The sequence below is a fragment of the Sciurus vulgaris genome, assembly GCF_902686455.1.
Source record: "Sciurus vulgaris genome assembly, chromosome: 3".
Lineage (NCBI taxonomy): Eukaryota > Metazoa > Chordata > Mammalia > Rodentia > Sciuridae > Sciurus > Sciurus vulgaris.
The window spans coordinates 127125759-127138621 of record NC_136463.1 but is presented as its reverse complement, the minus strand read 5'-3'; the positions used below and the strand labels follow the sequence as shown (position 1 = coordinate 127138621).

The following is a 12863-nucleotide window of genomic DNA, read 5'->3' as shown; positions in this document are numbered from 1 at the left end:
TTTATGCATTGTTGACTGACTTGACACAATTTCAGATGTACTTGCTTCCACCCCAATTCCTCCTCCCATCCAGAAACAAGTGAATCTTTTTTAGCTTTGAGGACATAACTCTTCCAACAGTATGATGGTGAGCAATGACTACTACAAAATGCATGGATCCACTCTCGTTCATGGAATGAATTATTCAGTCTCTGATTTCTCAACATATTGTTGTTTCAGTGATTTCAATCACAGTCAAACTGAGAGGTGCCTAGCTGAACTTGAAACAGAATCAACGAAGTCAAGTCTTCCTATTTAATCTCCAAGTTCTACTCCTAGCTTTACTAGAGAGGTTTGAATTCTTAAAGCATTGTTTCTGTTTCATTTTATAGGCCATCTAAAATAATTTTTAAAAAGTTACAAATTACTTATGATTATAAATAGGTAAGACATTCTCAGCTGAGGCCAAATACATTAGCACTTGCCTTTCAGATCAATTCACCAATCTGGCAGAAGGGATTTTAATACTTCATAGATTTGGACTCCATTCAGGGTGTCTACTCCCATTCTCTCCTTTCCTACCCTTTACCTCATGTTCCACTTTGCTACTTTATTCTGTTCTGTTCTTCCTTGCCCTTCTGAAGCAGACTGCTAGTCTGGCACTCTTGAAAAACTCCAGAAGGTCACAGCTGTTCTAGAACCAAGAGTCTTGCCACAGATATGGATGAGGTGGCAGGAGTGGGGTGGGGCAGGGTGTGTGTGTGTTACAGGTTAGGAACCAGGGACAGCTTGAAGCAGAGTGCTGACGTCAGTTAATTTGTTGCTGTCTATCCATGTTAAGTGCCATGAAGTAATAACATGGATGTAATTGGTCAAGTACCTTAAATGTAAATGTCTATAAAGTTAAGTGTCAAGAACAGCCCATACATGCAGCTCCATCTGTGTAAGTATATTTTACAATACTGCAGGCAGCACATCATCTTGCTTATACACAGGTGGTCCCTGCATACCACTGACATGTAGAGAGGTGATTGTGATGTTACTTGAAAATATCTTAAAGAATGTGAAATTTAAAGATTGATCTGAGATGCTTGATGCATGAATACACAATTAAGTTCATTAACATAACCCAAGCTTTACATACTCCATCCTAAACATAGAGCTTGTTATTCTGAAAAGGTAATGAAGCATCATTCAGTAGCAGCATCTAGCATAAAACTTTAAGAAAAATTTTAACTCTGTATTTGAAAAATCTGGCAGGTATGCATAACACTTCAAACAGTTAAGATAATTCCTCAAAGGAAAGACTACTGCTTTTGGACATCACGGGGTGACCCTGGAGAGAAAGCAAAGTATGTGCCGTTTACATTTGCTATGTAAATGTAAAGAGTTAAATGCCTCCAGTAAAATGTGGACACACTTGCTTCCTAGAGGTTAGTAGAATACAAATGTAACTGCCAGCATTCATTACTTAGATTAAGTTGTTTCCAAAGTAACTCTGACAGTTATAAATAAAACTAAAAAATGTTCAGTTAGGAAAATGGAAAAAAAAGATAAAAATAAATGGAATTTGAATTACTTTAGAAAACATTAGCCCCTAGAGGAATTTATAGTAGGGGTAGCAGGGGGTGGGGGAGTAGGCACCTTATTTAGGAATTTTGCATATTAAAACTATTTTATTTCCAAAGATGATGTCCAAGTTTACATTGAATATAAAATAAAATCTGAGTTGCTCTTACAAGGCAGGACAAATAAAACTTTTTTGGCAAGTTGTTACTATTTTTAATATATTACTATGTATACAAAATGACTGGCGCTAATCCTATAATAAATCATGTTTTTAGATACTAGGGAGAGATTCTCCATGACAATAGAATTATAATATTTAAAGTGTGGATAAAGGTGGTCAATTACAATGTCACAAAACATGGCTAAAACATCCACCCTGAGTTTACTGATTTTGCAGAACTTTATTTTAGGGAAAGAAATGAAGAAAGAAAAAAGAGAAAAGGAATTCAGGAGTTGAAAGGTAGTGACCTAAAATACTATTTGTACAGTGAATTGCAGAATTTTTTAATATTCACTTTGTTCTGAAAAAAGAATATCTAATAAACAGAATCAAAAATCTTCTAACCAAAGTCCCCATGTCAGAGTAGGGAAATGCTCCCACCAATTATATAAGAATTCACCAAGCAATGTTACCTTTAGCTACGTCGGTGGCCCAGGTCATAATGTGATCCATGTCCATCTCTTCACTTCTGTTGCTGTTAATGTAATCATAGAGTGATCCCAGAGAAGCATATTCTATTTTAAAAGGAAAGATAAGCACATAATTAAAACCAAGGTGCATTTCATAAATAAGACTATATTTTTATCAGTAAACTACACTAGCAAAAGATATCAAAAGTATATAAAATTTGTTTTTTACTGTGGTTTCTAAAAATTAATATCATTCCTATGGGGTGGGGGGTCTGTGAAAGACAAGACCACTAATACAAAATGAATAGTAAACTTCAGTTGAGAATCAAAAGCTATTTAGAAGGAACTGAGAAACACAAAGAGGTGTTGGGAAAATATAGCTGAAACAGAGACATACAGGCAAATAGGTATTTCTTTAAAAGTTCTTATTCTTATGAGATAAATACTATTAAATACATAAATTAGAGTTTGTTAAAAATCATCAATAAATCAATCCTTGTTGCATCAGGATTTAGACAAGCTCTCAAGATCTAAGCACAGATCAAAGTGAGAAGATTCCTTTAAAAACGGCTTTCCTGGAGGAAAAATTACATGCCATAAAATTCACCACCTGTAAGTGTACACTTTGATGACTTTTAGTAAAGTTATAGAGCTGGGCAACAATCATGTCAATCCAGTCTCAGAGCCTTTCTGTAATCCCAAATAATTCCCTGTGCCACTTTAATCACTACTCTCACCCCCAGCCTGACAGTCAGCTTTTTCTCACTATTTGTGTGCCTTTTCTGGAAATTTCAGGTAAATAGAATCAGACCAGTTGTGGTATTTGTTTCTGACTTTGTTCCCTCAGCAGTGTTTCTAAGGTTCATTCATGTTGTGGCATGTAGCAATGCTTTATTCCTTTTTATTGCGGAACACTCTTCCATGGTATGATATACTACGTTCATTTACTAGTTGAGAGATACTTAGATTGTTCCCAGTTTTTGGTTATTATGAATAATGCTTCTCTGAACATTCATGTCTGTGTATGGAAATATGTACATTTCTCTTCGGTAAATTACTGGGAGTAGGGGTTATATGGTAAATTTATCTTAAGAAACTATCAAACTGCTATCCAAAGAGGTCATGTCGTTTTCTATTTTCCAAAAGCAATGAGTGAGGGTTTGGTTTTCCACATTCTGTCAATACTTGATACTATCTTTATGATTATGCTACACTAGTAGTATCTTGTAATGGTTTTAATTTGCATACTCCTAGTAACTAATGAAGTTGAACACATTTTCCTATTGCTTCTTTATTATACATAGATTTTTTTTTTTTTTTCTCTACCCTGTGCTGGGAATCAAACCCTGGTCACACACACTAGGTAAGTGCTGTACCACTGAGCTACACCCCAGTCCCCTGCATATATATATGAATCTATATATCTATCTATATCTATCTATCTATCTATCTATCTATCTATCTATCTATCTATATATATATATATATATATATATATATTTTAAAGCAAACTATTCAAATCTCTTGTTCATTTCTAAATTGGGTTGTTTTATTGAATTCTAAGAGTTCTTTATTCTAGGTACAAGTCCTTCATCACACATATGATTTGCAAATCTCTTCTCTCAATCTGTCATTTGTCTTTTCATTCTCTTAAGAACATGATTTCTCAAAGAGCAAAATTCTTAGTTTTTATGAATTCCAATTTATAGATTTTTCTTTCATGGCCTTGTACTTTTGGTGTCATATCTAAGTACTCTTTGCCTAATCCAAAGGCACAAAGAGTTTCTCCTATTCTTCTAAACATTTCATAGGTTTAGCCCTTATACTTAGGTCTATGATGTGTTTTGAGTTCATTTTTGTCTAGGGTATGAGGTAAGGGTTCAAGTTTGTTTGGTTTATGTATGGATTTCTAATCATCTCAGCATAGTTTGCTGGAAAGACCATCCTTTGCTTATTGAATTGTGTTGGCCCCTTTGCTGGAAATCAACACACAAATATATTTTCCCCCAGACTTGCTTTTGTTCCACTAATCTATGTAGATTAAGCCAACATCATACTGCACAGATTACTGCAGACTTAAAGTGAGTTTTGAAATAAAGCACTCTTAGACCTCAAACTTAGTTCTTTATAAAGACAGGTTTGGCTATTTCTAGGTTTTTTGCATTTCCATGTAAGTTTTAAGACTGTCTTGTCAATTTCTACAAATGCAAAGATTTAGACGGAATTGTATTGAATGTGTGGATCACTTGGGGAGAACTGCCATCTGTCAATACTGAATCGTCTCAACCATGAACATGAAATATCTTTCTATTTAGATCTTTAATTTCTCTCAGTTGTGTTCCCTACTTTTCATTGTATAGGTCTTAAACTTATTTTGTTAAATTTACAATCAACTATTTTATTCGTTTTGAAACTACTATGATAGAATTAGTTTCTTTGTGACCTTGCTAAACATGCTTATTAGACTTAGAAATTTTTATTTTTTGTAGATGCCTTGGGATTTTCTACAATAGGATGTTATGAAAGATGGTTTTATTTCTTCCTTTCCAATTTGGACGTATTTATTTCTTTTTCCTACCTGATCCAACCAGCTAGAACCGTCAGTACAAGCTGAATAGATGTGGTGAGAGTGAAACTTGTTGTTTTGTTCTCAGTCTCAGGGAAAACATCAAGCGTTTCACCATGTAGTATATGAGCTGTGGGTTTCTGTAAATGCTATTTATCAGGTCAAGGAAATTGCTTTCTACCTTAGTCTGTTGAGATTCTCCTTATCAATGGGTATTATAATCTGTCAAATGCTTTTTCTGCGTCTTGAAATATTCATATAAAGATCTTGTCTTTTATTATATTATCAACTATAGTGCCTTACATTAAATGATTTCAAGTGTTAAACCAACTTTGCATTTCTGGGAAAAATTTCACTTAGTTCTGATGTTCAGTCCTTTTTTTTTTAAATTTTAAATTATTTATTTATTTTTTAATTTTTTACAGACTGCATATTGATTCATTGCACACAAAGGGGTACATCATTTCATTTCTATGGTTGTACACAATGTAGATTCATACCATTCGTGTAATCATACATGTACATAGGGTACTGATGTCTGTCTCATTCCACCATTTTTCATACCCCCCCATTTCCTTCTACATAATCTAAAGATCCTCCATTCTTCTCTCACTCCCCACACCCCCACCCCCATTATATATCATTCTCCACTTATTAGGGAAAACATTTGGCCTTTGGTTTTTTGGAGTTGGCTTATTTCACTTAGCATGATATTCTCCAATTCCATCCATTTATTTGCAAATGCCATACTATTATTCTTCTTTATGGGTGAATAATATTCCATTGTGTAATATACCACAGTTTCTTTATCCATTCATCTGTTGAAGGGCATCTAGGTTGGGTCCATAATCTAGCTATTGTGAACTGATCTGCTATGAACACTGATGTGGCTGTGTTACTGTAGTATGCTGATTTTAAGTCTTTTGGGTATAAACTGAGGAGTGGGATAACTGGGTCAAATGGTGGGTCCATTCCAAATTTTCTGAGAATTCTCCACACTGCTTTCCAGAGTGGCTGTACCAATTTGCAACTCCACCAGCAATGTAAAATTGTGCCTTTTTCCCCACATCCATGCCAACATCTATTGTTGTTTGTGTTCTTGATAATAGCCATTCTAATTGGAGTGAGATGAAATCTTAGAGTTGTTTTAATTTGCATTTCTCTAATTACTAGAGATGTTGAACACTTTTTCATATATTTATTAATTAAGGATTTTTGCATCTATTTGTATGAGGAATATCGGTTTGTAGTTGTCATATGTCTTTATGTGGCTTTGGTACAGGGGTAATCCTGGCCTTAGAGAACACTGGTCTCTGTCTTCTGAAAGTGTGGGAAGAATTGATATTGTTTCTTCTCTAAATGGCAGCTAAAATTGACCAGTGAAATCATCTGGGCCTGGGCTTTTCTTAGGGAAATATTTTAAATTATTAATTCAAAATTTTTCTTATAGGCTTATTCAGATTGTTTTATTCTTGGGTCAGTTTTGACAATTTGTATTTTTTTAGGAAATTCATTCATTGAATCTAAATCATCTAATATGTTAATATGAAGTTGGTCATAACATTCCCTTATAATCTTTTTAAACTTCTGTAGGAGTTTTCATTGATTTTCTCCATTATTTTTCTGCTTTCTATTTTATTGAGTTCTGTTCTAGACTTTATTTCCTTTCATTGGCTTATTTTAGTTCTACTTTGTTTTTCTTCTAGTTTCTTCAAGTTGAAGAAACTTAGATTATCAATATCAAATCTGAATAAACTATAAATTTCCCTATAAATACTGCTTCATCCACATTCTATAATCTTTCAATTTTAAACATTTTAAAATTCATTCTGATTGGTTTTGTCCCAGTGGGTATTTAGAAACATGTTGTTTAATTTCCAAATATTAGGAGTTTTTCCATATTTCTTTCTGTTGTTGATTTCTAATATAATTTTTTTTGTGGCTGGAAAACATATATTGTACAACATCAATTCTTTAAGATATACTGTAACTTATTTTAATGCCTCACTTATGATATGTTTTAGAGAATGTTCTATATGTACTTGAAAAAATATGTACTCTGTTGGGTGCTGTGCTCTTTATATGTGTTAGAGTTAGTTGAGAATGCTCTTCAAGTCTATATTCTTGCTGAGTCTGTCTAGTTTTTCTATCAATTATTGAAAGGAGAATTCAGTTTGGTTATTTAATGGCCTTTTTCTCCCTTTGTCCCACATACTTTTTATAATCAGTATAAATTATTGCTCCACATACTTTTAATAATCAGTATAAATCAATATATATTGATTGCTTTATCATTATCATTTAAAATGGACCTATTTGTCTCTAGTAATATTTCTTAAGTCTATTTTGTCTGAAATTGATAGAGTTCCTCCAGCTCTCTCATGATTATTGTCTACATGGTGTCTTTCTCTGTTCCCTTGCTTTTAACCTATTTATGTCTCTGAATCTAAAGTATGTCTCTTGTAGACAGTATAATTTGGATCTTGCTTTTTTCTTTTAATTCAGTCTGATAATTTCTGCCTTTCAACTCAATGTTAAGAATATTCACACTTACCATAATTATCAATACAGATGGGTTTACATTTGCTATTCTGTTTTCTATGTCTCCTGTCCTTCTCAGTAGTCTCTTTCTCCTCTCTTGTCCTCTTGTGTCATAGTATTTTTAAATGTATCATTTTAATTCCTTGGCCAATTTTTTTTTTTTTTATGGGGACTGAACCCTGCAGTGCTTAACCATTGAGCCACATCTCAGCTTATTTTTTATTTTGAGACAGGGTCTTGCTAGGTTGTTTAGGGCCTTGCTAAATTGCCAAGGTTGGCTTCCAACTTGTGATCTTTCTTTCTCAGCTTTCAGAGTCACTGGGATTACAGGTGTGTGCTACCATACCCTACACCAATTCATATATAAATATATATTTATATAATATATATACTACTGTGTAAGTATGTATATCTATATATATGTATACTAGGGATATATTATATTTTTTATACTGGATTGAATCCAGGACCTCACGCATGTTAGGTGAGTGCTCTACCACTGAGTTACATCCGCGTTCCTTTTTATTTTTTATTTGGAGACAAGGTATTGCTAAGTTGCTGAGGCTGGCCTCAAACTTATTATCCTCCTGCCCCTCAGCCTCCCAAGTCTCCTTAGGATTACAGGTGTGCAACACACACCTGGTGTATTTCTTGAGTGACTTTTTTAGTGATGATACAAAGGATTGAAAAATGAACTATACAGTACAATCACTTCAAATTAATACTAACCTAAAATACAAAACTTTTTATATACCCTCTTCTCCAACATAACTCCATTCCCTCCATCATTACAATACTATTATTGTGAACATGATTTCTGCATCTGTTTTAAAGTCAACAAAAATGTACTGCTTTATAAAATGTTGTGTATGGAAAGATGTTATGAGGAGAAATTAGTGTATATTAAAGGAGTCTTATATTAACTCATAAATTTACCATTTCCCATACCCATTACTTCTCACTATGGATTTAATTATTATTTGGTATCATTTCCTTTCATCCTGAAAGATAGCCTGTCATCTTTCTTTCTTTTCTGTAGCTGGGATTGAATGCAGACCCTTGTACAGGCTAAGCATGAGCTCTACCACTGAGCTCACCACCAGCCCAGGATTTGTGATAAAGCAGGTCTGATAGCAATAAGCTCCCTCATCCTCTATTCACGCATATGTTTAATCCATTTATAAAAGATCATTTTGCCGGATACGGTTTTTACTTTTAACACTTTAAATGTTATTCTGTTGCCTCTGATCTCCAAGATTGTTGGTGAGAAGTCAGTTACTGATCATACTGGTGTTTCTTTGTGTGTGAGGAGTTGTTTCTCTCTGGCTACTTTCAAGATTTGTTTTACTTTGTCTTTATTAACAATTTGACTATGCTTTAGGTGTGAGTTCTTTTGCATTTATCTTACGTGAGATTTGTTGAACTTCTCAAATATGTAGATTTAATACATTTTATCCAATTTATGAAGCTTTTGGACATCACTTCCTTAAATATTTTTCTGTCTCCCCTCCTCTTTCCTATTATACATTCATTGGTACACTTGATGTTGTCCTATCAGACTCTGACATTATTTATTTTTCTTTAAATTTTTTTTCTTTTCTATATTAGATGATTTATGTATCTAGCTTGAAGTTCACTGTTTTTTTCCTTCCACTATATCAAATCTGCTGTTATGTCACCCTAGAAATTTTTTCATTTAAATTCTCTTTTCTACCTCCAGTATTTCCACTGCATCCCTATAAAAAAGTAATAATTTCTATTTACTTAAGAATTTCTATTGGTTGAGTATTGCTTTCATACTTTCCTTTAATTCTTTCAATATAATTTCCTTTACTCCTTTGAACATAATTTTTTTTGTTTGTTTTTTGTTTTGTTTTGAACCCAGGGGCACTTACTTACTTACTTATTTATTTATTTATTTATCTATTTATTTAGAGACAGGGTCTTGCCAAGTTGCTTAGGGCCTCACTAAGTTGCTGAGGCTGGCTTTGAACTCAAATTCCTCCTGCCTCAGCCTCCTGAGCTGCTGGGATTACAGTCATGGGCCACTACACCTAGCTGAACATACTGTTTTAAAAGCTTTGTCTGTTTTGATTTGCATTTCTCTAATTGTTAGAGATGTTGAACATTTTTCATATATTTGTTGATTGATTGTATTTCTTCTTCTCTGAAGTGTCTATTCAGTTCCTTCGCCCATTTATTGATTGGGTTATTTGTTGTTTTGGTGTTAAGTTTTCTAAAGTTCTTTATATATCCTGCAGATTAGTGCTCTATCTGAGGTGTGTGTGGTAAAGATTTTCTCCCACTCTGTAGGCTCTCTCTTCATGTTATTATTCCCTTTGCTGAGAAGTTTTTTTTAGTTTGAATCCATTCCATTTATTGATTCTTGATTTTACTACTTACACTTTAGGAATTCTTGTTAAGGAAGTCAGGTCCCAAGCCAACGTGATGAAGATTTGGGTCTACTTTTCTTCTGTTGTATAGTGGGGTGTAGGGTCTCTGCTCTAGTGCCTAAGTCTTTGATCCACTTTGAACTGAGTTTTGTGCAAGGTAAGAAATAGGGGTTTAATTTTGTTTTGCTATGTGTGGATTTCCAGTTTTCCTAGCACAATTTGTTGAAGAGATTATCTTTTCTCAAATGTATGTTTTGGCACCTTTGTCTAGTATGAGATAACCATATTTATGTGGGTTTGTCTCTGTGTCTTCTATTCTGTACCATTGGTCTATATGTCTATTTTAGTGCCAATACCATGCCATTTTTGTTACTATTGCTCTGTAGTATAGTTTAAGGTCTGGTATTTACAATTAGAAATATGCAAATCAAAAGTACTCTAAGATTTCATCTTACTCTAGTCAGAATTGCAATTATCAAGAATACAAGCAATAACAAGTGTGGGGAGGATGTAGGGAAAAAGGTACACTCATACATTGCTGGTGGAATTGCAAATTGGTACAGCCACTCTGGAAAGCAGTATAGAGATTTCTCAGAAAACTTGGAATGGAACCACCATTTGACCCAGCTATCCCATGCCTCAGTTTATACCCAAAGGATTTAAAATCAGCAAACTACAGTGACACAGTCAAATCAATGTTTACAGCAGCTCAATTCACAATAGCTAAATTATGGAACCAACATATATGCCTTTCAACAGATGAATGGATAAAGAAAATGTGATATATATATATATATATATGAAACAGAATATTACTCAGCCTTAAAGAAGAATGAAATTATGGCATCTGCAGGTAAATGGATGAAGCTGGAGAATATCATGCTAAGTGAAATAAGCCAAAATCTAAAAAACCCAAAGGCTGAATGTTTTCTCTGATAAGCAGATGCTGCTCCATAATGGGGGAGGGTATTAGGGAAGAATGGAGGAACTTTGGATTGGGCACAGGGGAGTGAGTGAGGTGGGAAGGATGGTGGAATGAGATGGACATTATTACCCTATATACATGTTTGATTGCATGACCAGCATGACTGAGCTTTGTGTGTTAATATCTGGGGACATTAAGGGACTATATCCATAAGTGGCTATTCTTCCTGAACATGAGTTATACATTTCTGTTTCTTTACATCTTATTTTTTAAAAATATTTTTTAGTTGTCAATGGATCTTTTAATTAATTAATTAATTAATTAATTTATATGCAGTACTGAAGATCAAACCCAGGGCCTCACACATGGCAGGCAAGTGCTCTACCACTGTGCCACAACTCCAGTCCCACATCTTATTTTCTTTAATTGGATAGGTTATATAATGTATTACAGAAAATCTGAATTCTGATTTTACCCAATTTTGCTTGCTTGTTTACTAACTTGCTTGGGCTAAATGTATTAAATCTGTCTCTCCCACAGTGTGCCCAGTTATGTATTCCACTCAGTTTTTTTCCTAAAAATACAATCTTGCTTTTATTTATAAGCCTAGCCTTTTAGAGACTGTTCCACATCTGCTAGGTTAATAATCAGCCAATAGTAAGCCAGAAGTTGTGCTCAAATACCCACAGCTGATGGGTCTGCATGCAAGCAGTGAGAGCACATTCAAAGTTTAGGCTGTTTCCAAGTCTGTCCTGGGTTTTACTTTTCATGGGCCTTTTTTTGGTCTCTTTCACAAATGTGCACAGTCCCAAGACCTACACGCAGTGTGTAGATAGGTACTAGGGCCCTCTCCACTCTCTTTTACATAGGCATGGCCTCAGCCAGAATATATTCACCCTAATCACAACCATTAGTTCAAGCTAGTGGAGCCGGTGGCCATCCCTGCTCTGTCATCACCAAGAACATCACTCTCACTGACAGTGCTGCTGCATGTAGGCATTCTTCGCCATTTCTGATCTAAAGAACACCCATGGACTGTGGCAATACAGCTGTCAATCGCCATACCCTGCTCTCTGTGCTGCCTCAGCTGGGTGGCGGTAGGGTAAAAAGAACGTGAACCTCAGGCAAGAACACTGCTGATTCCCACTGTTACTCAAAATTTAGAAGATTTTTCAAGTATAAACACTTGTGAGATTTCTCCATACCTTTCATCAGTTTCTAGAGTGCTGAAAATTTTGTCTCGATTTATAGGTGTCTTCTGGAGACAGGAGCTATTGAACTCCTAATTCATCCATTTCTTGAAGTCCCTCCAAGATATTTCTTTTTTATATTAAAGGTCAATTTGGAAAAGAGTTGAGTCTCATTATTCCCTCCAGGCTTTAACGATTTATCATAATTATCATCGTCATCATGATAACGTTCAAGACTTCAACAAGTATTGCTTTTTAAAGACATAGGTAGAAACAACTCTCTGAAATTAAAGTTTTTTCATGTAATTAAATGTATGTTATCATGGCAAATAATTCCTTGAGAAAAACACTAATACTCATAGCAAACATTAATTCTCTCAGTGGATAAGATTCATAATTTTAGTTTTTATGTGTGCAATTTTTTATTTTGACACCAAAGTTATATAATAGCTATTAGTCAAATAGGATAAGATTATAATAAAGGAATAGACAAGAAAAGCTTTATATTTTATAATTAAAGGGCTTGGCCCAATGTAATAATAAGGGCATTAGTAGCCTATATATTCTAAACAAATATATTGCCTCCTATAAATAAAAACACCTCTAGTGATATACCATTCGTATATGCAATTCTAAAATAGTATTTGATAGAATAGAAGACTGTTTTATAACCTTTAAGAACTGTACATGCCAAATATAAAGATTCATCTCTGACACTACAAAAAAAAAATTCTCAGAAGAGAGTTGAATCGTCTTATATTCAGACACTTCCAAAATCTTTCATATTGTACAGTACTCTCAATTCATTTTGAACAAGAAAATATTGTTTTGGAGGAAATACATAAGCCTGAGACGTTCTTAAAGGAAGCTAATTTTTGAAGGTTTATGGATGTTACCTATATGAATACACAAAAAAGGAAGGTAAGAAGGAGGGAGCAAGAGGGTAGGAAGAAAGAACTAGAGCAACAAAGCTTAACACATATTAAGCAATTATGCCTGGAACTATGAGATCTCAATTACAACTTCAGGATGTGATCAAAGCAAGTTTTCTAAAGATAACTTTAAAAAGC

The 12863-nt window shown here is 34.2% G+C and overlaps 1 protein-coding gene across 3 annotated transcripts in view; it reads right to left on the bottom strand.

The window, feature by feature from the left end:
• MAP3K20 (mitogen-activated protein kinase kinase kinase 20) overlaps positions 1 to 12863 on the bottom strand; it is a 171912-nt gene that overhangs the window by 84870 nt on the left and 74179 nt on the right. For all 3 annotated transcript variants that reach the window (XR_013762996.1, XM_079135021.1, XM_079135022.1), the window contains exon 4: positions 2182 to 2283. Coding sequence is in view for 2 of the 3 variants with exons in the window: in XM_079135021.1 (XP_078991147.1) it covers positions 2182 to 2283 (102 nt within the window). In the remaining variant the exon portion in view is untranslated. The remainder of the gene's footprint in view (positions 1 to 2181; positions 2284 to 12863) is intronic.